Genomic DNA, 25,345 nt, shown 5'->3' on the forward strand with positions numbered 1-25,345 from the left:
AACACAGTAACAGGTTTGATTGATTCTGAGAATGAGGAGGTTAAGAGTTGATTTTGAAGTTGTTTAAATGACATCTGTAAATTCTAGCTACATAAACAACCTGTTTTGCAATCTTCCTTAGCAGACAAAGCATTACTCTGCTATTATCTGATATAAACAACAGCAAACACTAGAGGCAATCTAATTTCCTTAGATGGGTTTTAAGGGTGGTCTACCTTTCTCTTCTCGGGGGATGTTTGGCTGTTCTTCTTGTCGGCTCCGTTGTCCTCAGCATGAAGGGGATCACTGCTGCCCGATGCTGCCTTGGCTGGTGCTTCCTGGCTGCTGACCCGCCATCCTGTTAGATCCACTCCTGCTGCACACCACAACTATATGCACATGCACAGAAATGCAAAATTAAAAAAGATGGTCAAGCTTTTAAATACCGTGGAAGCTTTGGATGCTAAAGACTATTGTGCTGCACTTTTCTTAAAAAACCTGTACAAGGCATTCGACACAGTAGAATATGGCGTCTTATGTTGGAGGCTTTAAGATAAATGCCTCTGAGACCAAGCTGATTTTCAAGTGCTTTTCTGGTTGTAAGTAGTGTGTACAACTCAGTGTTTGTTATTTATTTATTTATTTTTTATTTATTTCTTTCAAAGGGACAATGCATATTCATGAACATATAAATGTAAATATGCCAGAATTAGCCCGAAGGCTACTTTGCATCTGTAGTCCCTGGCAGGTCAAAGAGATAAAAACATCATATGACATTACAAATTCACACAATATACATACTAAGATCAAATTATAAATAACAATTCTTAAGCCATGGTAAAAACAACACAATAAAACACAATCATGACACACAACAGTGACATTTACATAAGAGCGTAACATCAATGATCACAGATCTGGTTCCCTTTGAGCCATCGTTTCAAATTGGTTTTAAAAGTATTGAATGTGGTAGAGACTCTTATTGCAGCTGGGATGTTGTTCCAGATTTCTGAACCAAGTCTATATTTTTGTTGTGTTTGGTTTATCTGAAAATGCCCTTTTTAAAAGTCAGAAAGCTCATAAGGTCAGGTAGATAACTGTAATCCTTCTCTAACTACCTATAGCTGTCTCTGTGGTCTCTTTTAATCAGTAATGCTGTATTTGCACTCATTTTATTGACTTTTTATTCATACTGATTTTAATGTTGTTTATTTGTTTATTTGATTGTTTTTATATATTATTTATTATTTTTTTATTAATTATGAGTGTATGTGTGTATGTGTTGTCTGTGTAGCAGAGCCGTCTGTTCATAAAATAATTCTCCAAAGGAAGATACTGTGGCTAATAAATAAAGGAAAAAAAAGAAAGATGATACATCATTCTCTACAGGGGGAAAAAATAAATAAATAAATAATAAAATAATCCAACCTTCCTGTTGGGGTCTTTCTCCACCAGAGGGCGACAGTACACTGGGACAGGAACATTCTTCATGCGGTTATCATCTTTCTCATTGGTGGTCTGAAAACAGATGTGATGTGGGTCAAAAAACAAGATAAGTTATAAATTATTACCTGGTTCCATTAAAGCATCTCAGACATAACTGGGCACAGATTAAAATAAAAATATTCAGTGTGTTGATGCACTGCATAAATGTGCAGTGCATACAATGCAGGAAATAAAGGAAAAGTCCACTGCTTCATCAAATCTGTGACAGGGTCACTGTTTTTCATCTCAACCTAAGAATGTCCGGATTCCCCTGTGACTATTTACAGAGTTTTTATACCATAAATCAGGATTAGTGGATGAGTAATAACAAGAAATGAAGAGCATTGCCATTTTCTCAAAGCCTGACACATCTGTAAGGATAGGTGTTGGAAGTGAAAATGACACCTCTGCTGCTTGCATATTGCACTTAACTGTTGATTGCTGCAGTGTAAATGTGTGCAGCAAGAGACAATCATTATGAAGGCCTTTAAAACAGTTAGATCCATTTTCAATTCTAAGAATTAGAAAATGCATATAGTATAGCAATATTTTGCCAATGTGCCTCTGTTTTTAAAAGGTAAGAAATGGGTGGCATAGCGTTCTTGAAGTGTAACATTTGTAATTCAGTTATTCTTTTGGTCAAATTTAAGTGTATTTATTTGCTTTATGCAACACAGGCAGCGGGGGTTTTCCAGTTACACACACACACACAAAATGGAGCTGCACACACAAAAAATTGACAGAATAATTTAAAAAATATTATAATGACATAAAAGTGACACTTATTCACAATCAAAAAGTATTTGAGTGGATTTTTCCTTTAAGAAAACAATGCTCAGATAAGATAAAGCACAGGAGTTAAGAGATGACTGTATCACTTCTTTAAGTTGGGCAGGTTGAGACAGACAGAGGTTAAAGATTAAAAGGCTGCACAACATTGGCACAGGGAGAGAAAATTAGTTGGGATTAACTCCACAAAAGTAGGATTTTTATCAGGGAACTGCAATCAAGATGTTTGTTGGATATGTGCATGTCTCTTTCCTAGCATATATCTAAAATGTATGAACTACAGCGATTCTGACTCACATCATGCCTAAAGAATGAAAAGAATCCATTAAAATCCATGCATTTCTAGAAGTAAAGTTGATCACAAACCACTCATTTGTGAACTTTTCTTCAGATTTTTGCTCTTTTTCCTGGTTTCAGCTGTCTGTTTCTGCAGGGGTTGGAGCTTTAGGGGGAAGGTTAAAAAAGGGAGGGGAAGCCATAAAGGGACATGCTGGCACTCTGTCGGTCTCACTTGCCTGTTGTCTCTTCAGCGGGCTGTCCTTAGCGCTGTCCATCTGACCACCAGTCTGTGGGAGACCAGAGTTAGAGCCGCCTGCCTACCAACACACTGTCCTCCAGCGTTTAAGCCCCAAAGCTAATCTTAGCCTGCCAGCCATGGTTTAATGCAGTGATTCCCAACCTATGTTCCCCGAGGACCCCCTTAATGCAACTACCACAAAGCTATGGACCTCCTGTCTGGGTGTTTAAACCGTGCTTGACTTTATGCTTTCATTAGCTGCTTCTCACCACAAATGATGTAAGGTTAGTGTTTTTGGGCTCCCAAAACACTGATTCCATGTGAATGATACATCCAAATGACAAAAAACAAAACAAAACAAAAAAAAAACAACAAAACTTAAAGTGTATACATCTCAACTTGTCTCTGTTTGGACATGGCTTTAATTTAAATCACACTGGTTTTAAACAGTCAAAGCCTCAGGGACCCCCTGTGCTCTTTGGGGGGGCCCCTTGGGGGTCAAAGGACCCCAGGTTGGGAACCACTGGTTTAATGCACTTACATATTATCTTATTGTGCTCATGCCTGACACCAAGGTGGAAAGAACCATAAGTGGCAGGTTTCTACCGTTCTCAGGGAAGAGCCAGCCTGGAGTCATGCTGACATATGTAAAGTAAAACCCCACAGAGGTTTTTACAGGATCCATGTGCACCCATCTCAACTGAAGAAAACCCCCAGTAAAAGTAATATTATTTCAATCTAAAGTTAGCATATAGTTTAGGGAATCATGGAATCTCTAAAATAACATAAAAACATATAAAGGTTTATTATTTCTTTGTTGTAACAGTGCTTCTTATACCTCTGAAAAGCCTGTTTATTTCCCTTTAAATGGTGCCACATTTCTAAGGAAATGCATTAGCGGGATAACTTGAATATGTGGGTTGCACCTATGAAAAACTTGCCAAATCGTCTCTGCTTCATTCCACATGCAACTGTGATGGCCCTGACTTCATGGGCCTCTGTGGGTCCTGTTTTCAGTCCAGCAGTAGCTACTTTGAGTTTCATCCCTCTAACACAATGTTCATTATAGGAGGGGGACACACATTCTAACGGCTGAGGCTCACCTGTCAGATAACGTTCTCCCTGTGTTTAAAGGGTGACATTATATAATTATGTACACAAGTCCTTGGTTGTTTTAACAATGAGAAAAACACAGCAAAAAACATTAGCAGAATTTCTTTACAATGAGAAAACTTTTCATGTAGTAGAGCATGACAGCTATTCTGCATGTTTTAGCTGATAAATTAAACCACCCGTTTTTAAATGGATTTTCCTCTTTTCATATGTGCTGCAATGCCTAACACCAAATAATAACAGCAGCCATCATTAATCAGCTGACCTAAAATCAGATTAATCCATTCTAACATTTATTTTATTTCAATCTTTATTTATTATAGTCCTTAACCAATGAATCTAAAAGTTAAAAAAAAAAAAATCAGATCTAGTGAGTTTTCGCACCACTGCAGCATAATGTATGATACCGTTTGGTGTCTTCAACTTTGACATGCAAGCACTGACTTTAAGCAGACTGTTATGGGCTCAGAAAAACAGTAATGGCATCGCTTAAGTCAAACAATGCTCAGGAATCAGATGAATGTCTGTGTTGTATTTTAAATCAGAAAATATGGTTACTTCTTTGATTTTGCCATTTTATTCCGACCATGTTAACAAAGGCCAGTATACTGTAAATATATCTAACATCTATTTGACATGCTTAAAATCTAACAGGTTTACAACTCCTTTGCACAGTGTCTCATTGTCAATCCTTCAAACATCTGGAAGTTTTGCCATGTTGTGATGCATACAGGGAGGCCCCAAAGGGCAGGTGCATACCTGTTTGAAGCGAGATGGCACACTCCAGCCACAGGCCTGCATAATGCCGTCATCGCGGCGCATGTGCTCACGCACCTGCCTGTACTGTTCACGGCGCTGCTCTCGGCGGGCCATCAGTGCCGAGTCACTGAGGAGAGACGCAACACCGTTACTGGCCAGTCTGGAAGCAATGGGAGGGAAGGGAGAAAGAGCGAAGCGTTAGCAGCCTGGCCAGCCAGCAGCAAGACACAGAGAAAAGAAGAGATGAAGAGGAGAGGAAGTCGAGAAAAGCAATAGCAGCGGAGTTATGTGTTAAACAATCTCTTCTTAGGCTAGAGAGAGAAAAATTTACCATCACATTAGACCCAAATTCATGGAAAGATTCTAAGGAGGTTCATTTAAAATTTAAGGTGCAAAGGGAAAAAGTGGAGGGTTCGGGTTAAGTCTAGTTTTTAGGTGAAAAGTTAGCAGCTTGTTTGATAGATTTGTGTGTTTGGGAGACAAAATAAATAAATTTACAGTTCAATATCTGTAATCCAATTACCTTTTACATTCAAAACAAGTAAATCTGTATTTAACAAAGTAGCTCACGTTAATTTATCTTGACATTAAATATATAATCTTTTTAATATCAAGTAAAAAAAAAAAAAAAAACGTTAAACACACAACTCTATGCTGCATATTCAAGAGACTTCTGGAAGCTCTCTACTCTGCAAGTTGCCACAAGCGAGCAAGCAACCAGGCATTCAGGCCAAAGGAGAGAAGAAGCCAAGCAGGAAGTTTAGTGTGGTGAGGTGGAGCTGGCTGCTGCTCACTCTTCAGGGAAGAACTCCAGCGTGCGGTTGGAGGTGGAGATCTGACACATAGTGTGGCTGCGTCGCTGAGTGAAACCGGCTGGCGAGGGAGACTTGTAATGGATGTTGACGCTGTAATACGGCCGCTTGACGGGCGGAGGGCTTGACGATGAGCTGAAGAGACGTGCAAAGCTTGGAGACAGACAGCAAGAGAATTACAGGTTTTACTTTTCGAGGTTTTTGTTGAATATTAAGATGTTTGTTTTTACTTCAGTAAATATGTTCTTACAACTGCCAGATGGTGGATTTCTTTTTTTCTTGGATTGGTGGACTCTCCCGGGACGCCCTAAGAGGAAACAACATTATGAAGTACTTTGCGCTGGAAAAATCAAATGAAAACATATTAAATAAATAAATAAAAACTTTAAAAAAAAGAACAACTTTTCACTAATAATAAAGCAAAAGGCTTAAACTTGTTCATCCAAGTTCTTCTTGTCCTGCTCAGCGACTTGTAGTGCCTACCTGATCATCTCTGTCCACCGCACAGCCTCCTGCAGCTCCATCAGTCTCTCTTTGTACTGGTTCCTCTCCATCAGAACACGGGCCATTTCTACCCGAGTGAACCGCCGCCGCTGGGTCATTGTCATGTCCCCATCTTGCATGGGTGATGAAAACTTGGCACAGAAAAGTACAGTGCCATTTTAACAATAATTGTAACAAAAGAAGACAATTTGCAGTAAAATATATTAAATTATTTTCTACAAAAAATTAAAGTTATAAGCAGAACCTTAAATTCTCTGATCTCTGTTTTTATTAAGTTTATTAGAGTTAGAGTCTCATAATTTAAAGGTACATTGATGAACACAAAGTGTGTAGGGCCATATGTGCAATGCAAACAGGACCACTGTCTATTTTTACTTACATCATCACTTCCTTCATCCTTTGAGTCCCGAGATGCTCCAAGAGCCTCTGCTCGTAACCTACAGTAAAAAAAGAACAAAAAAACAAAAAACAAAAGCAGAGATATAAGTTTGTTATTTCTACTTGTGGTGTTTCAACTGTTAGGCAGGCGAAGAAGCTGGTGCCAGTGGTCCAATGATGTTAACAGTGGGATTCCCTGGCAACAACTTTATGGCAAAATTCAGGACTTTCAGTCTTTAATGTCCAAAACTGCTTTGGACACACAACAAAAGAAAATATAACATAAAGTTATTGGTCTGAATTTTTCTTAAAAATGTTTACATTTTTTTCCTGAAAAAGGAGTGCATGGTTTTCTGGATGTTTCTGGGTGCAGCATTTGGTATGTCTGGTACTGATGGGGCTGAAAATTAGATAATTGTCCCGTATCATGCTTTACAGCTGACAGGGGACAATTTGAAAAAGTTATCTTTCAGGCTTTGCTGCGATGCTCCATCAACCAATTTAATTAAATATTTTCAAGTTGTCGCTATTTTAATAATTTGCTGTGATTATGTTCCTTATTTGGCACATTTGAATCTTGTAAAAAAATAATAAATTAACAAAAAGAAAACAACAAAAAGAAATGGGTTGATTGTTGACATGTTTAGACCCAGATAACTGTCAGCGAGTCTATGGATTCTTTCCATTATGCTAACATTGTGTTACTGCAGGTTTTAGGTATTTCCCTGCTCTAACACATCTGATTTCACTTAATAAAATAAATTTTGTGTGAAGTTACATAAATAAGGGTGTGCCTATATCAGGGATCTCACACTGTTCTGCAGATTTTTTAATGTTTCCCTGCTTCAACACACCTGATTCAAATTAATGGATCAAGTTCTGAACAATGACCCATTCGTTTTAATCAAGCGTGTTGAAGCAGGGAAATATCTAAAAGAGGGATCACCAACTCTGGACCTCTTGAACCAGCGTCCTGCAGGTTTCGTGTTCCAGGTCGTAACACATAAGTGGGGGCTTGTCCGGGAGATATTTTGTTGGTAATCCCTGTGCCCGGAGTGGGTTTTTCATTGTTTTGAGGTTGTCTTGATTCAGTATGGCATCTACCTTTAGTTTGGAGCACTTTGTATCTGCTCCCTCCCTCAAGCTACTTGACAGTTGCCATAAGTGTAATCTGCTGCAGATTGTGGAACACTTTCAGCTGCAGGTCCCAAAACAGGCTACTACGCGTTACATAAAGGCTTTGGTGGTGGATCAGTTGGTGGACTTTGTGTGCCTTGTGTTTCTGCAGTGCCAAGTGAGGGAGCTCTGACAGCGGGCTGCCCTAAAGGTGAGGCACTGCCTCTCACTCCTACTGTAGCTGCAGGGGTGGGTGTTCAGGAAAGTGGACGGGGCACGATGCCGATTACTCTTCCTCGTTATGATCCACTCTTGTCTGCCAATTCTGGAGTCCATGATAGGGCTCGGCTGAAGGTTTGTTTGGCACGGCTCGAGATTGGGGCTCTAGAAAGAGCCCAGGGATAGGCCAGACAGGCTGAGCTGGAAATCAGAAAGCTGGAGACCGAAGCTGGTAAGCCTGTGAAGCTGCGACATCTTAAGCTAGATGCTCAGGCTTGAAAACTACCCACTTCTGCTGGTAGCCCAGGTGACCCTTCTTCCTCTGTGTCTATCACTGCTTTGAGCAAATGCATTATTGCAAACGTATTGCTGGTGCTTTTACAATGGGTTCAAGAGATTTGGCCTCCATTGTTACAGTGCAAGCTGTTGGGTAAAGCTCAGGAGGTTGTAGCTCCCTCTAAAGGACAGCCTGAACTATGAAAAAGTAAAAATCAGTGCTAGAGGTTCATGACTTGGTTCCTGAAGCTTACAGACAAAAGTTTCGACAGCAGAAAAAAGCTGCTGGACAAACTCATGTAGAATTTCACAGAGAAAAGGAATTATTTTTCATAAATAAATAAATAAAAACCTTCTTTTAAAAACTGCATTTTGTGTTTACTTGTGTTGTTTTTGACTTATGTTTAAATTTGTTTTATCTGAAATATTTAAGTGTGACAACCATGCAATATATATATATATATATATATATAAGGTGAACATAAAAATCTTAGGATTTTTAATTAGAACTATGGGAATATTGTTCCTGTGATGCTGTGATCAGGTGAATTTTACCATTTTTAACTTCCAACTCTTGAAACTTTGTGGCAAAAGATGTTCTGTTCACAACTGCATGAAACAGATAAAAAGAGATACAATTTTCTCCATATCAACAAATGAACTAGCCCTTTTAAAGATAAGACTATTAGTTATGAAATCTTTAACATAGTTGTCATGCAAACAAAAAGTTTGTTTTTTGTGCCCCAAGAGTTTAATAAGCACTTACTCTTTTAGCATTTGAGAAACACATTCAGCAGATTACAAGTTCTTCCAGCGACTGAGCTGATTCTTCTGTTCACCAACTGCTTATTTTACAGTCTGAAATAAACAACTTACAGTCTACAACACAGAAAACTAAGGACATAATTTAGACATTTTGTCCTCTGGTGGTGATTACTGGATGTGTTGACAATAACAGGCATTCAGGACAATCCTGTTGCTTTTTTTATGCCAGTTGCTAGGATGAATCTATCACATTAGACGCCCTTGGTTTTGGATTTCAGGTCAACAGTTAGAACTGTCTAACAACTGTTTAATCTAACACTGTCTGTAACATCCTGCAGAACCTATGTCCTGAAAACACTGGAATTCTGCTTGTCCTATACATTGCAGCCTTATGAAGTGACAAGACGTAGAAAGCTAAAGAACTTTTAGATATTTTCACCTCTTGAGTTCTTCTTCCAGTTCCTTGACTCGGGCATCCACCTTGTTCTTGGATTGCCGCACTGCCTCCAGTTCCTCCCTCAGTACCTCCTGCTCGCCCGATAGCTCATCCACTTTGGCAATAAGGTCATTTTTCACAATATTGAGAGCATTTCTGTCAAATAGCAGAAAATAAAACAAATAAAATATCAAAACCAGATAAGTAGACGCTTGACTCTCTTTTATACAGCCAGTCTTTTGAACTAGACGGAGTTGTTTGGGTATAAACAGAAGATCACACATATTAATTTATTACACATTTGAACTCAAGACTAATTTTTAAGTTTATATCCCATAAATCTTTTAAATGAAATGCAAAATGTGCAAAGGATGTATAAATTTAGACCAAAACACAGTTTTAATTGTCACTGTGTGTCTTACTTGGTCTCTAGAAGCTGTTTGTTCTCCGTCAGCAGGTTCTCCACTTCCTTGCCCATCCCTGAAACAGCCACATTCATGTCATGGTAACTCATCACCACACAAAATCCACAAATGAATCCATCCAACTGATTGATTCATAAGCTAAATGCATTCCTCAGTTTTTGTAGTAACATCATCTTTTAGATCAACAAACTAAGTTACTGTTGTAGAACAAAAGATAAAAAGATTCTACGTAAAGTAGAGATGTTTCAAGTAAAGGAAAAAGACTCCTGCAGGGACGCTGAGTCATTTCTTTCACTTACTTCTTATAAAATAAATGGAGTTAACACTTAAAATAGCTTTGCTGACTATTTTGACATAATCTTTTAACTGAAAATGCAAAATCTGCTTTTATATCAATTATTAAAATCAGTAAGTGAAAAAATAACATGCAGGATTTAGGGTTGGTCTCTTACTTCTAACATGACCATGCTAAAAAAAATCATGCTCAACCTTGCTATCAATCATCTGACTTATAATAAATTAACCTGAAAACTTGAATGAAAGCAGCAAGTATTGTGGAAACATAAGCCAAGCAAACAAAGTAGAAGCAGAAACTTCAACACAAACAACATTTTCTAGCATAAAAAACTAAACAAAACTATTTTTCAAAGTCCAGAGGATGGGTTTTATGGTTAAAGTGGAGAAGGCTTATCTTGTGGTACGGGATCTGACTGCAGAGACAGAAAAATAAGTCTTTCTCTGTTTAGGTTTAATCTGCAGGTCAGACTTAGACAAACCATTTAGAGTGTATAATCTAAGGTTAGCTGCTAATAAAAAGTAAAAAGCTCACCTGTTCCCTCAATTATTTATTTTTGATTAAAAGTTCTGAATTCTTTCTAGCATTAGATTATTCTGCTGTGATGGTCCAATTACAAACAAAATATATATTATGATGTTCTTTAGTGAGCAAATACAGTTGACCAAAAGTTTAGTGCATTGTATTTGCATGATTTTCACTACTAAAGAATGTAAATATGTTTGGGGTGTGAAAGGCAAAGGTTGCACAAAATGTACATATAAAGCCACATGACACGGGGAAGCAACCAGAGGATGTGAAAGCTTGCCAGCAAATAGCATAAAAAGCAAAAGTGACCATGGGTGTAGGCATGGAGAGCCTTACCGAAGAAATCATCACGGACTGGAGGCAAAAGAAGAAAAAAGGACGAGAGAAAAAGAGAGGAGAGAACAGAGAGGATTAAGGATGAAGGAGAAAAAGAAAAAAGAACAGCAATAGAGAAAGAGAAGATGCTGATAAAAGCTGCAATTTGACTTTCCTGTTTAAACATGTTCAGCATTGGTGCATATTAATGTGACCCCCAAAAAATGATCTATTCAATCATTATCGACTCTATTTTATAGTTCCAGTAAAAGTATTATTTTTAAACCAGTTAATTAACAGTCTGGTAGATCAAACTGTTTAAAATCCCCACGAAAAGGCAGACTTGATCTGCATATGAACTTACATCCCACTATCCTTTGCAAATTTAGTGTATGGATGTGTGTTGTTTGAGTCTCCAAAATTGTTTAATAGCTCTGCAGGAAATTAAAAACTTTAAAATACCATTAAAATTTCTACTATTAGACTTTTTTTGTCGTGATTAGGTCAGATACTGGTGTAGAAGTTATGTATAGTCCTGGATGCATCATATAAAATGACTTAAACACTGGATTTGACATCATGGGGACTTAACTGGGACATTCAAAGAAATGAGCTGAACTGCATTTTATAGATTTAAAATGATTAATCTGCTTGATCAAGAATGGTCCATTTGTCAATACTTTGAACTACAATATATCCCCGTAAATATGAGATTAGAAAAGAGTCCAGAAAGTGAAAGAAAAAAGAAATCAACCAAAGCATGATAAGATACACACCTGAGAACTCGCCTATGGATGTCACCGGCAGAAGCACATAAAAGAGGAACAAAAAGAAATGAGTTAACAAACCGGAAGAAAAATGGGTCAAATATCCCTATCTCTTTCTGCTATGTAAATTTCAGGGATTTGAAAAGAAACCCAAGCGTGACCAAATTCTGTTAAAAGAAAATGAAAATAAACAAAATTCTTGATGACTTCCAAAAGTGTAATTATGAAAAAAACTGACAAACAAGATGATGAAAGAAACAATTCTGAAAAAATGTGTTCACAAACTAAAAAACAAACCATTTAAACGGGTATGAAAATAGAATATTTGTGTAACTGTCCCTTATAAAACACAGAAAAACAAGCAAGCTACAAATACAAATAAATAATGATAAAGGTAACACTGCATGAAAGGGATGCAGGGGTTGAGGTTGCAGTCTGGTGTGTGAGATTTTATATTTTTTAAGGATGACTTTGCTGTGATGCAATGCTGCAGCTTTCCATGCAAGGAAAAAATAATCAGTGCAGTGGCACATTCATACAGCCTCACATGGAGCTTATTCTCTGCAGTGATGCAAAGTATAAATAAATGCTGCAACTGTGCAACACATTCATGCATCAGCCCTTATTTTCCTTCATTTTGGTTTATAATTTCAGGCCTGACCCCTCAAGAGATTGAGGTCCAATTTGTTTAATTTGTGAAGTGGTCTAATTTGTTTCAAGCATTTGATTTTAAATTATACTGTTCAAAAGATAATAATATCTCTAAGTTTAACCAGAAATAAATGAATGCATTTCTCAGATGATGGAATCACTGATTAACCTATTGAATCGGCAAAATATGTTGCAGCCAATGTTTTGGTCATACCTAGTAGCTCGGCGCCTGCATCCACATCCCCAATGATGTCCGACTTGGCATCTTTGATTTCGTGGTACAGAGAGTCTGTGTTGATGCCGAAAGCCTCGTTTACTATGCCCTGAGAGGGGCTGAAATACAAAGAAAGTGTGATTTCATGAGGCGAAATCCATCTCCTTTTAATGTTTTCAATTCAAATTTATCTTTATTATACTGTGACTATATTGTTACACCTGAAAGCCAAGCCTTTTTTAACTTTTAGCTAAATCTTTAGCTTCAGTTAAACAATCCAATAAATGCATATGCACCTTGTTTTGATGCGAATCACCTGCACTGAAATTTCAAATCCACATATTTCTGAATGAAAGTTTATTTTTACAAAGATATAGGTTGGCTTCATTAGAGAAGACAAAAGTCTGCCCTGTGGTATTGAAACTGGCAAAATATCTCAAATATATAGTACAAAGTTAAAAAGAGAAAACAGCTGCTTTGTTCTTAAAAATGTGTTGTTCTTTTTTAGCAGACTTTCATATAATCACAGTACAGTTGTACCTGTTTCCTCCACCATAAACTCGAGGATCCACGCACATTTCCAGCTCAGGGGTAGAATCGATGATCTCCTGAAATTCCGACCACTCATCACTGCTTCCCATCCCTGGAAAGATGTTGCAGAAAGACACATCTGCATGTTAGCAAAACACTTATTTAAGAGTGTTGGAGGTTGCTTAAAGTGTGAAACTAAAGTTTCGAACAAAAGATGTATTTGGGGATGCCATCTTACCAATGCTGACATTCCTGGTTTCCTGGGAAACTTGCACTTCCATATTCCGACTGAGGCGCTTGCCGCTTTTTCTGCGGTTCCCAGCACGCATTACGTCAAAATCGGTGTGAGGGTGGAAGCCTTCGTTGATGGGGGTGACAGTGGCCGAGGGGACAGAGGAGGTGGGTGTGTTGGACTTGCTTCCCGTGCTGCTGGGTGTGGCTGCCACCGAGTCGGACTCTGATCCATCCTCCTTGATGTGGAGCAGCAGTGTGCAATGGAGAAGGAAACAAACAGAAAGCATTATATGAGCATCAAAACTAAGGTCAATGGAGCTCTTGATGAGTTTTTTTTTTTTTTTTTTACCTCTTAACACTAAGTTTTTCACAGCAACTGATCTGGTTTTTCAGCATTTCCAACAGGTGAAATGAGACCAGTTATCTTAAAAAATACCCAAACATGGCAGTAGAAACTTTATAACTGTATTGGGGAGATAATTAAGTGAAAACTTAATCTGAAACTTCAATGTGCCCATTACCTATGAAAGCAACAAAAGCCTTAAATACCTTAATAAAAAAAACAATGTTAACTTTATAGGTTCTTCAATGGGCTTTTCAATTTGTAATTATGCTCTCAGTAGGATTCTAAAGTTTTATAAGGGCTGCGGCTGCAAAAGGAGAGTAACTCTATCATTTTTGCCTGAGTAGTTTCTTTTCCACTTAATAATATTCAACATTTTTTAAAATGAAGAATATTTGGAAACACAGGCTTAAACTTAATGCGCAAGCATAAACTAAAACATGACAACACATGGAAGAAGCTCCACAAGTAAAATAATCACACAGCTACAATAAAACTGCATGAAAAACACAATCAGAAATACGGTCCCTGCTTGCTTGAGTCAACAAATGTAAAGAAGCATAATAATTTGTTATAAAAGGAAAGATTTAAGACTAATGTTAAGGTTGAAAATTGTCTTTTTAAAAGTGACACAAGCAGGCGTGGGAGGGGAGGTGGTCTGCATGGGTGTGGCTAGCAGCAGCAGTGCTAGCCCCTCACTTTTCCACTCCCCAGGTTGCAGTTGTAGACGTGACGGGTAAGGACAGGGCCGCTGTCTGTCCCACCTGATAGGCAGAGCTGAAGGTAGAATGGCCGAGCTCGCTGACCTGCCAGATGTCTTTCCCGGGCATCATCCTAGCCCCCCCGAGACCCCCACGTACCATTCCTTCGCCGCTGGGGTACAGGCTCAACGACGGCGGGCGCTCCGCTTTGCTGCTGGTGGAGGAGACACAGAGGAGGGGGGAGACTAATGTGAGACTGAATGCTGGTTATCAGTTTTATCATATGGAAGGCTGGAGGTTTTCCTAGCATGCATTAGGTGCAAAATAATCTGGACAGTCTGCCACTTAATCACAGCTCAAACAACAGATAGTCTCTCACACACATATTTACAAATGCATAAAGCATATTAAAGTAGCAACTCAGGATTTTAAGAATTTTAGGACGTTTGGCTTTTAGTTTGAATCCAGTATGAACAGGAGAAACTTGTGCTTTGCATAGCATGAAGTTAGTTTAGCTTAGACTAAAAACTGAGGGAAATTAGTTGATTTCTTTCAAAAGAAAAGGAATAATTAAAAAAAAAAAATCCCCCGAACCAGCTCTTTTAAATCTAGCAAATCAACAAATGCTGTAGTTGTTTGCAGTTTTACATCACATAGCGCTCTGTAAACTGGAGGAATGTAGATCTTAGCCTTTGCTTTTTTCATTTAGAGGTCCTGTTTGTTACCTTTGGACATCACCTACATTTGTGCTAAACTGAGCTTACTGGCTGCTGGTTTACACTTCATATCATCGTAAAGATGTGAGTTCATCTGTCTCAGGAAGAACACTGATATAAAGCATGTCCCAAAATGTAAAGACATCTTTTAAAGTGTTCAAGCAACTTAAACTGTGGAGAAAGTTTACAGTTTTTTTTGTTATGTAAAGCACACTGAGTGGTTAAAAAAAAAAAAAAACAAGTAAAAGAGGAATATAAATGCAATCCATTTGTACTTTTAACTCCAGCAACAGCAAAGACCTGCAATCAAACCCAAATCCCCTATTTAAGTATCCATTCAACAACAAAACAGACAAGCAGAGCAGGCAGATACAGGAACATCCTGACAGCCAGACACAAAAAATGAGGGAGAAAGAGGAGAAGGTAGCGGGAGAAATCTGAAAAACATATACAGGTAGGTCCCTGTTTTACATGACCTGCAATCAGTTCCTTATTTCATCATTTGCTTTTCAAATGCAAGATCTCCAGTTCTTTCTGAAATCGCCATTTCAGACATCAGAGCAAAAATATACAAAGGAATACGTTTTATTGTGGCATGCAAAGGTTTGAACACCCCTGACTGAGGTTTCTGTTACCACGAATAGTCGAGTGAGTTGATAATAATGAAAAAAAAAGCAAAGGTTAAATGAAAGACAGACCGTTCTTGTCAATATTTAAATAAGATTAGCATATATTTGTGTTTTGCTTAATTTTTGCAACAAAAGAAAGGCATACAATTAAACAAAAAAAAAAAATAAACCAAGAGAATCAACAAACAAACAAAAATACAGGCTACAGGCACCTCAAGAGCTCTTGAATAAATTCAGCCAAGGTCTCAGACCTTAATCAGATTAATGGGGCAATGGTTTGCTTATAATCGCCTGGCTTTAGGGGAGGTTAGTTGATAGACAACACAGTTTCATAAAAAAAACTGTCTCCTCAGATCCAACAATCAGCATTCAAGTGCTTTTCCTAGCACCTGACAAGTACTCTGAAAGTTAAAGTACCCGATGAACAGCATCTAAACGCACTGCCCAAAGGGCATAGGAGAAGCAGTGCACAGTTCTAAAGAAGTTTTTTTTAAGTGTTAAGCACCCTCGTGCTTAACACTTAGACACTTATGTTTTGATCTTGTGCTGAAGCCAGTGGTAATATAAAAAATTAACTAGTTGTGGAGAGAAGTGATTTAAATTAAACAGCAACAAAGTCTAAAAACAATTATCTAAGTGTTTATAAAAACAGCTGTAGACAATTAAAAAATGTATTTTCAACAGGATAATGATCATAAACATATATCAAATTCCTAAATGTGTGCAAGCTGAAGGCTTTGGTCAGGCCCTCACAATACTGCCAAAATAAACATCAATCAAGTTATAACTATATCTGTGGATAGACCTCAATAGAGCAGTGCAAGCACGACAGCCCAAGAATCTTATCAACGTAAAAGTCGTTTTGTATGAAGACTGAGTCAAAATCCTGAAGACTGAAAGACTTCAAGCACAAGAAACGTTTCCAAACTGCAACGCTTGACAAGTGCCTGAATATTTTGTTAAAGCAGTTCTCATTTGTATCATTTAAAAAATGTAGATGTAGATTAAGAAAAAAAAATTAAAAATCTTTTATGGAATTAGCAGTTCATAATAACAGTAGTTCAAATCATGGGTGCCCAAACTTCTGCATGTTTGTTGAAGCAAAGCAAAATATAAGGAGGGGCATAAACACTTCTTAGTCACGGTTTTATTCCAAGCAGGCCGGTTAAAGGGCAGAGCTGAGGGAAGTGAAGGGAGGGCACCTGTTGGGACCACGTTGGGTTTACCTTTTCCTCCATGTGTGGCGTTGACTGTGCAAACAGCAGCACAGAGAGCAAGCCAGCAAGACAGACAAGACAGACACCAATTAGAGAGAGACAGGAGACCAGAACATGCCATGACCCACGCAAACTGGCACTTTTACTCCTCCATTCAGACTAAAACCAAATTAATCTTTAGATAATCAGTGGTTTACTAATGCAGGTTTCAGTGTGGGAGTTCCTCCTCTTCTCTTCATTAATATTCTGTAAACGCAACACTGGTCTCATCCAGTTGTCCAGTAATTTAGACCAATGAGGACTTACAGGATTGGGATTCTTTGCATTAGACAAGTTTGTTGAGGTGCATTTAGGATACAAGTTATAAATACTTGAGAATTTGGAGAATATAATGTAGGAACTAATATGCAGCTCTTCTACAGAAGCTTCAGCAGATGACCTGCTCGTCAGCGTGCTTCATGCTCATGGGTTAGGTCGTTGTAGAACATTGCAAGCTGGCAAATGAACGCCAAACTTTATTTTGCCAAATTATTTCTTTTAAGGTTGCCATTGCATTTCTTTGCACACAGCCTCTCCTCTCCTTCAGTGGGACAGACCAGCTGATTTTTACAACTCCTGACAAACAATGGCAACACTAACATAATGAGTATGATGAAACATGGAAAGCCTAAGACATTCAGAACACAACATTAAACATTTTCAACATGAACAGGGGTAAAAGTTACAGTTTAAATCCACACACAGATGTAAAACATAATATGCTAGTACACATAAAAGAACTCACGTTCGTCCACAGCCGGGGCCTTCTGATTGGCTGTTACTCCCTGCCTGCTGCATTTTGGACCGTTCTATATGTTCAACGTATGTCTGAATCATCTGTGATTCAAAAGAATGGGAAAAATTATTGTAAATTTGTAAATATTTTACCTTTTGGGATCTGTGAAGCAGAGGGGGGGTTTGCAGGCATGGTGTTTGCTCACCTCAGTGTGGCGTTGGTGAAGAGCGTTATACTCTTTCTTTAGGTCTGATTCTCGCTCTTCCAGACGAGTGACTGTGAAATAAACAGATTACAGTTAAGAGCATGAAGCCAGTTGAAACAATGAGAAGAAATGTAAAGATCTCATAGTTCCATATTTCCAAACAAAGTACTTTACTTTCAGTATTGATGACTCCATTGCCAGGTTTTGACTGGAGGATCTAAAAGCTCTGGTTTAAAAAGCCAGGTGTGTTGCAGCATATTAGGGGGTGTTTGTCCACTTACTCTGGTCAGAATAGTTCTTTGACTTGAGCTCCAGTTGTTTCGCATGCAGCTCCAGAGACTCCACCTGCATCTGCAAGTCCTTCTTTTCAGCTTCCAGCGAATCCTCAAATTCAATGAATTTCTGGTAGAAAACAAAAACAGAAATTAGACTGAATTCATTGTATTCATAGTACATGAAACTGTTCATATGAAAAAACAAACAATACTGTCCCTTTTACTGAAACACAGCAGCACCTCGTCTTATAGTAATAACCCAACATCTGACTGTAAAGTGATCTGCTTGCAGGACATATCAGGTAAGCAGAGCACTTTGATTAAGAATGAGATCATGTTTCAGATGATCTTATAAAAATTATCAACAAACAACAGTGTCTTGCTAAGAAAATTTTAATTTTTGGACTACTTTATGGAGTGAAAAACAGATGTTCTACAGCTCTACAAAATATCCCAATTTGTCTCAGTCAGTAATGAGAGCAGACATAACAGAACAGCACAACATGCCAACTTCCCCTCCACATATTTTTCAATAAAGCTGCTCACAATGACGCCCTTTTTTTCAATGCAGCAAGTCCACAAATTCTTAATACTGTAATCCTCTGACTGCAAGCAGACCTTGGAACCAGTAATATGCAGCAGACATATGCAACAGAAATAGCACATACTAGACTATTACGTCCTCCTGGACACAACTAATGCTGATACTGAAGTCATTCTGCAACAAAAAACAACCCAGATTAAAATACAAGCTTTGTTTGCCATAATGCAGAAAAGGATATGAAAAAATATTTTTGCATGTTCATTCAACTACATTTGTTAACTGAACATAAATAAATTACAAATAGAGATTCAGCTGAGGCTGAATATCATCAGTTATCAGACTAGGTTGCCAAGCATCTTTGATGCTAATTAAATAACTGAAACCTTAATTAATGCATCAAACACACAATATATAGAAAGCATGCATGTCCAAGATCTTTTAGAGCATTTCGTATTGAGTCATAGCATAGCCGTGACTAAAGCCTTACTAAAGGAGAGATTTCTCTAAAAGATTGAAACAGAGATCATTTCCACTCCTAGTAGATGTTTTTGTTTTTTACTCAAAGAGCAAATTGTATTCAGCGATTCCTCGTAGAGCAGTTCTACTTTAAGAACAGCTGATGTCAGCTTCATAAAATATTATCCTTCATCCTATCCCCTTCCATAGGCATCATGCCCTTCAAATTCAGTCCTCTGTCCTTTCCATTTACCTGCACTGTAGTCCAGTCCTCTCTAGTCTCAACAGAACTTTACATTAAAATGCCCAGATGAAGAAGCACGGCTTACAGCATGCAGCAGTTTTATGACTAGAAGTGTAAAAAAAAAAAAAAAAAAAAAATGCCGGGATACCTTTTGAGAAATTGAGTCTAGCTGTGAAAATAATTACACTTTCATGGCGACACTTTGTATGAACGAATTCATGGGTGGATATTTTGTGTTCTTTCTGTCCAGCATGAATAATTCAATAAGTATACTTGTGATGAGCGAGTAGAACTAATTTGTCTGCCTGACAAGCCAGAGCTAAATGCATCTGACTGCAACGTGGTCACACTTTCAGCTATTTATAATGTGAGATACCTGAGAAGAGACTGAGATGACAACAGCATGAAAATGATTACAGGAAGGAAAACATTTACATAAATATTCTAAATGTCTGGGGTCATGTTGTCAGGTCATATGTTTCCTTTTTTTCCAGAAGATGGATTAGAGCTGATGTTTTTTTTTTTTTGGTCATGCTCTCACAAAGTAGAGTCAGAAATGATCAATTTTTTACTGTGATCATGCTTTGATAAGTGTGACAGTGCAGTTCATGATGGAAGCTTGTCGCATTGTTCCTAATGGGAAACTGCAGCAACATGAAGATATGACAAAATGGTCAAATTTGATCACAACCTCACTTTAACATCTGATTATTGAGGTCTTGCTTTATGTGGATGGAGAGATCTGCTGGCTTTGTTTGCTATTAGCCAGAGCCCAGTAACCTTGTAATCTGAGCTTCCTTTTGCTTGCTGCTCCCCGTATCTTGAGAGAGTGTTTTGTTGTTTTCCTCAGGCTCTATGGTTCTCTCCCTCTCATCCTGTCTTTTCCTCTTATTAACACCTTACACTTTCCACCTCCACCATAGCTCTTTAAAACCTCAGCCTCTATCTGTTTTTTCTCAGTTTTTTTTTTTTTTTGCTATGTCTGCTCATAAGCATAAATCGGGTTAGAGTTCCAGGCTTCCTCAGTGTGCTCTGTGTGCTATTGATTTCCTTGACTGCAGCCATCAGAACATCGTCCCATCCCCCCTTTGTGTACTGCTGACAATCTGACAAAACGCTCTGTTTATTTGTCAACTTTGTGACTTTAGATGGACAAAGAACAGATCTGCAGATGTTAATGAAGGTGTGGGCATCCAGTGCTTGAGACATTTTAATTAAACTGGTAAATGCAAACAGCTGCACACAGACATGAAAAATATCTTAACATAAAAGTACTTTTCAAAACTTCAGAAGATGATTGACACATTAGATCTTATCAGGCTGGTCAGCAGATGACAACATCTCCAAATCCTGAGGTAACACTCGACTGACTAAAGATTTTAAAAGTAAAGATTGCTGATACTACAAAGCAGGTGTACTCATAAAAAGTATTGCACTCCAACCTGCATGTTTTACTCAAATGCCTTTAAGAAATTATCATTAAATTAAACTGTGGAAATCAAGACACAGTGTTAGAACCAATGAATGTTCACTGTTAATTAAAGCAGTACTAGAGCAACTTGTCTGAAAGCAAACATACTTGTAACCTCATCTGTTTGAAGTCTGAAGATGAAAATAATACTCTTTGGGTAAATAGGATTCTGTGAAATATCAGTAAATTGTGAACTTTAACATCATGTAATCAGAGAAAAAGAAGAGTCAAAGGACATTTTTTTTATTCGTTGAAAATACGTGGCAATACTGTAAAGATGCTGTCTGCAATGCAGTTTTCAGGCTCTGTTATCTGTTAAAGAAGTGTTACTTGGCATTTTTTATGGGGGATAGTAAAGCTCTTGCTACCAGCTTCAGTTATCTGTGTCATAAACACAAATGGTTCAAGAATGTCCAGAGCAAGACACTGAATACAAATACTGGTGCTTTATTACAATTACTGAGGAAGGTTGAAGCCGAGCATGATGTGCCAGCATGCTCACCAAAATCTCTCTTAGAAAATGAATAGTCTGCATTTAGATTTTTTTTTTTTTTTTTTTTTACATAAACACTCATTCCACCACTTCAGTGTCGGTTTCAGGTAACAGTAATGGTTTCTGTTACACCATTACTGGCACTGCTTTGAATCGAGTGCCCAAGCTAACTGAGCATCTTCTGTAACATGTTGGCTTTCAAGTATTAATGCAGTACAACCTGTGAACTTTTTTACTATGAACTGGCAAATAGTGTGAAAACAAACTGTCGGAACGAGGAAACCGTGGGGGAACAGATGATGAAACGGACTAAAACCTGAGCTAAGCTGATACAAGCAGGGCTGCCGGTGATATGCTGAGCCCTCTCTGGATGGGTGGAGGATTAAAGTTGCTTTATGATCCCATGAGTGCTGTGACACCGGCGCAGGATAAAAACTGCTCGAGGTGGAGTCTGGCCTGTAATTGAATAGCTCCATATTGATGTACACTTTTGTGGTTTGGGTCCCTTTTCTTCTTAGTGTTTTCAAGTGTAAACGCCCTCTGAAAGCCATGCTACACTTTTCATCTGTTGCTTTGCAGTCTGGTCTTTCATCACCATGCACTGTATAAACTTCTATCATATATCTATTTTTAAGTTTGCATATGGTGTATTCATACTGTATATTTGCATACATTTCCAGGTTCTGCTCTATATGAGCTCAGGTTTAAGGAAAGAGTACAACTCTCTAATAGATAGTACTTACTGAAATGAGTGTTTGTTTAAAGCTGGTGGAAAAACTGTCTATAGTAGCAGCTTTAAGTGGTGTGTGAGTCCCAGAAGTAGTTGGGACAATAATTTAAACAGGTGTCATAGAAGCAATACTTATTTGAACTGGAATAAAAATGAACAGAATTATGCTGTAATCTATATACATACACAAAATAAACACACGCTATGAAAGCTTAAAGTGGATTACAATTAGATTATGTAACTTAGTCATGTACCCTGAATTGGACTAAGCAGTATAGAAAATGAATGAATATGTAACTTAGTTTTACTGTTGAGGACTGTTCACATTAGTGTATAATGTAGCCTACCCATGCTAAAATAATTTAAGTAGTATATCAACATGGCAACAGGATTTTGCATTTGTGGAACTTTAATAATTTACTATATATACATATATATATATATATATATATAATCTTAAAGATTATCCAGTTGGCAAATCAGTGTCTTTTTTTATGTAGCTATGTGAAAAAAACCTGCAGTGTCTTGATACTAAAAATAAGCTTAAGAATCGGTCACAGGCCTAAACATGAGTCACATGTCTGCTGAAACCTCTGTTCTGCTCAAACAGGTCAGTGACTAAGAAGGAAGCAGCAGGAAGCTGGATGTGATGATGCGGGTGAAGACTTTGCTTGTTGGGGGGGTTTACTAACCTCCTCCGCCTGCTTACGCAGCGATTTCTCCCTTTCATACTGGGTGATGAGCTGCTCGTTGTCCTCCTTCAGCAGCTCGAGCTCCACTTCGTGCTCCTGGTTCTCGCTGAGCACCGCGTCCAGGTTTTCTAGGACGTTAACAACCAGCGGCATCAGCTCCTTCACCACCTCCTCGTCATAGCTGCGTATCAGCCGCTCGAATTCCCGGTAGATGCTGCTGGCCAGGCCCGACACCCGCTCCGACATCACGGTGCCGGACCCGTAGTCGTCCTGGTAGACCACCTCGTCTATCTGTAGCTCCATCATCTTGGCACCTGGAACCGGTTATCCAGACGAGGCTGCGCTCAACTAATTTCCAGGCCTATAAGGCGAGACTGTCACTGTGTTTGAATCCTCTCAGTACAGGAGAAAGGGAACATTAATTCACAGTCTTTCTTTAAACAGGCAACAAAAAGTATTTATGCCATTTTGCAGCAACGCCGATTTACCAAATAAGGGCAGCGTGCTGGTGTGTACGCATAACCTTGAGCTCGAAACATAAAATAATTGGTTTCAATATTTTGATCTGAAGAGTGCCCCCTCCTGCTCCACCATAGTCACAGGCTTTCGCCTCCAGAAGCGGCCCAGCTATTGCTCCACTCCCGTGGAGCCCCTCTGATCCCGGCAGCAGTGGATGTGTAGTGATCCGGCCGGTAGTTCGGCCCTCGCCGAGTCCATGCCGAGGAACGAAATGCTTTCGACGATGATGTTGCACCTGCCTCTCAGCAGCCGCAGCCATGGACCCCAGCCATTACTGGCAGGGAAAATAAATAAATAAATAGTTAAATAAATAATCTAAATCTCCCGATTACAGCCGACGCCCGAATCGTCACTATAGTATAGTTTGTTCCATATCCCCCCCTCTTCCGGCGGGCCGCCGATGCTGCTGGGCAGACGGGCGTTGATGGTGATGTCTCCCTTTGGGAGAGGCTCTCCCTGCTGTTCAGATGGATGAGCCAGCTGACCGACCCTGGTTGACGTCACGCCGTCTGCATTGAGCAAACGAAGTCACTGCGTCAAGTCAGACACACAAAACCGGATATCAGTTTTCACCTGTCAAAATAATGGTACGTCAATGCCCCTTGGCTAAACGTCTATAGTTAGGGATTAAAGTTCTGCAATTCTTCCCGAAATATTTATTCATTTTTTACTTTTATGATGATCTGCCACATGTAAATGATACCTTATTTATTTATTTATTTAAAATTTACTTTAAAAGGGGTCTGGGTTTTGGGAAATAATAACTGATTAATACAACTAACTAATGTAAAAAGCAAAGAAAATTTTGTCAAAGCAATGACCAACAATGACCATTTTTTTTATCATCAGCTTTTTTTCTTGGGGCAATTCTGTGTTCTTTGTTGCGCAGACTTAAGTATATTGATAATGAAAAAAAAAAAAAAAAAGCTTTGAGCCAAATCTCAAGTTTTATAAGTGTTTCTTTGACATTATTAGCCATTTAACTTTGCACAGTCATCACATTTGGTGGTAATATGACGTTTACATCCTCTTCACCAAATGTAACCAGTTTGAACAGAAATATTATCCTCCACAAGAACATGGTAGTGTTGATATAGAACATCATGCTGCATTCACTTGTACTGCAGCATTACCAAGTTAAACGTCAGTTTACACTAAATATTTGTTAGAATTTAATTGCCTATTCTTATGTTGGCACCAAGAGGGCTAGTTAGATTTTAGGGGTGGTCCATGCCCTTCAACCAACCCCTCTGGATCCACCCTTGATTACTACAGAGCCAGTGGATTGCTTCAGTACCAGGGTCAAGGGTTCAAGTTTTTCTTTCAGTTTGTCACCTATTAGAATAATTACTTTTCGACATCAGTGTTGAATTACAAAAGTTAGATTTTTTTTCAGTGCTGCCACAGTGATTTGTTCTTTTCATCTTGACAGTGGTCACTCAAAGCCAAACTGATGTAGTAATTTATGATATGAAATATAAAGTTGAAAGTTTCTAAAGCTTCAAATATAATGGGAATTAAATAGTAATAATCACCAATTTTAAAGCCTTTTAGTCTTTTGTGAGCACTCTCTTTGGTGTCTCTCACCTTGAAATGAGGACTTGCTTATCGTTACAGTCCCTTACTAATATGGAAAGATCACATAAATATTTAAATTTTCAAATGCCCACCACAACCAATCAGAAAAAAACAAGTAAGCAAAATGAGTCCTCTTTCACATTTGATTGAAAATTATTATGATGTCCACAAATTTTCATGGAATTTCAAGAAATGTCATACTCATTTGTTAAGGGTTACAGTCTTTAAATGCGTACTTGCTTCTGCATGGTCATATAAACACCAAGTACAAGTGAACAAATACTATGAACTGTCCTCTGTAATAAAGACAAATGGACAAGTTTATTTTGTTAAGGTTTAATTTGGAGGAACAGACCGGAAGTTACAGTTTTTTCTTCATTGACCAGCTTGTCCCATGTCTGCATCAATACTTTTTGCCAGAATCTGACAATAATGACCAAAAGCACTTTAAACGTTAAGAAATATGCCTCACTTAGACAGGCAGTAATATTTAAACTATCTTGTTAACAGATTGGCTTAAAGCTACGAAAAAGGATTTTCTTTTGCATAACAGATTTTCAAGCTGCTCATTCCAGCCATGATTGTCAAAATTTATTAACTTTATTTTTACAATGACCAACATCAAATTACAAAGAGCAACTAAGGGCTT

The 25,345-nt window shown here is 38.3% G+C and overlaps 1 protein-coding gene across 16 annotated transcripts in view; it reads right to left on the reverse strand.

The window, feature by feature from the left end:
* Positions 1–23,611, reverse strand: part of mapk8ip3 (mitogen-activated protein kinase 8 interacting protein 3) — a 29,660-nt gene extending 6,049 nt beyond the window's left edge. For 2 of the 16 annotated variants that reach the window (XM_041998603.1, XM_041998550.1), the window contains exons 1-21: positions 22,600–23,611; positions 17,976–18,096; positions 17,695–17,765; positions 17,499–17,590; positions 16,724–16,747; positions 14,216–14,366; positions 13,113–13,344; positions 12,884–12,986; positions 12,344–12,462; positions 11,488–11,499; positions 10,733–10,750; positions 9,571–9,628; positions 9,152–9,304; positions 6,338–6,395; positions 5,938–6,089; positions 5,705–5,761; positions 5,437–5,607; positions 4,643–4,802; positions 2,769–2,819; positions 1,408–1,497; positions 216–368 (exon numbers count right to left, since the gene is read on the reverse strand). In XM_041998603.1, coding sequence (XP_041854537.1) covers positions 216–368; positions 1,408–1,497; positions 2,769–2,819; positions 4,643–4,802; positions 5,437–5,607; positions 5,705–5,761; positions 5,938–6,089; positions 6,338–6,395; positions 9,152–9,304; positions 9,571–9,628; positions 10,733–10,750; positions 11,488–11,499; positions 12,344–12,462; positions 12,884–12,986; positions 13,113–13,344; positions 14,216–14,366; positions 16,724–16,747; positions 17,499–17,590; positions 17,695–17,765; positions 17,976–18,096; positions 22,600–22,905 — 2,352 coding nt within the window. In that variant the 5' untranslated portion in view covers positions 22,906–23,611. Of the gene's footprint in view, positions 1–215; positions 369–1,407; positions 1,498–2,768; positions 2,820–4,642; positions 4,803–5,436; positions 5,608–5,704; positions 5,762–5,937; positions 6,090–6,337; positions 6,396–9,151; positions 9,305–9,570; positions 9,629–10,732; positions 10,751–11,487; positions 11,500–12,343; positions 12,463–12,883; positions 12,987–13,112; positions 14,114–14,215; positions 14,367–16,723; positions 16,748–17,498; positions 17,591–17,694; positions 17,766–17,975; positions 18,097–22,599 lie in introns of those variants that run through there. The other 14 variants (XM_041998671.1, XM_041998642.1, XM_041998614.1 and 11 more) reach the window with 14 other exon arrangements.
* Between the last annotated feature and the right edge of the window lie 1,734 nt (positions 23,612–25,345).

This window comes from Melanotaenia boesemani, chromosome 2 (genome assembly GCF_017639745.1).
Source record: "Melanotaenia boesemani isolate fMelBoe1 chromosome 2, fMelBoe1.pri, whole genome shotgun sequence".
NCBI lineage: Eukaryota > Metazoa > Chordata > Actinopteri > Atheriniformes > Melanotaeniidae > Melanotaenia > Melanotaenia boesemani.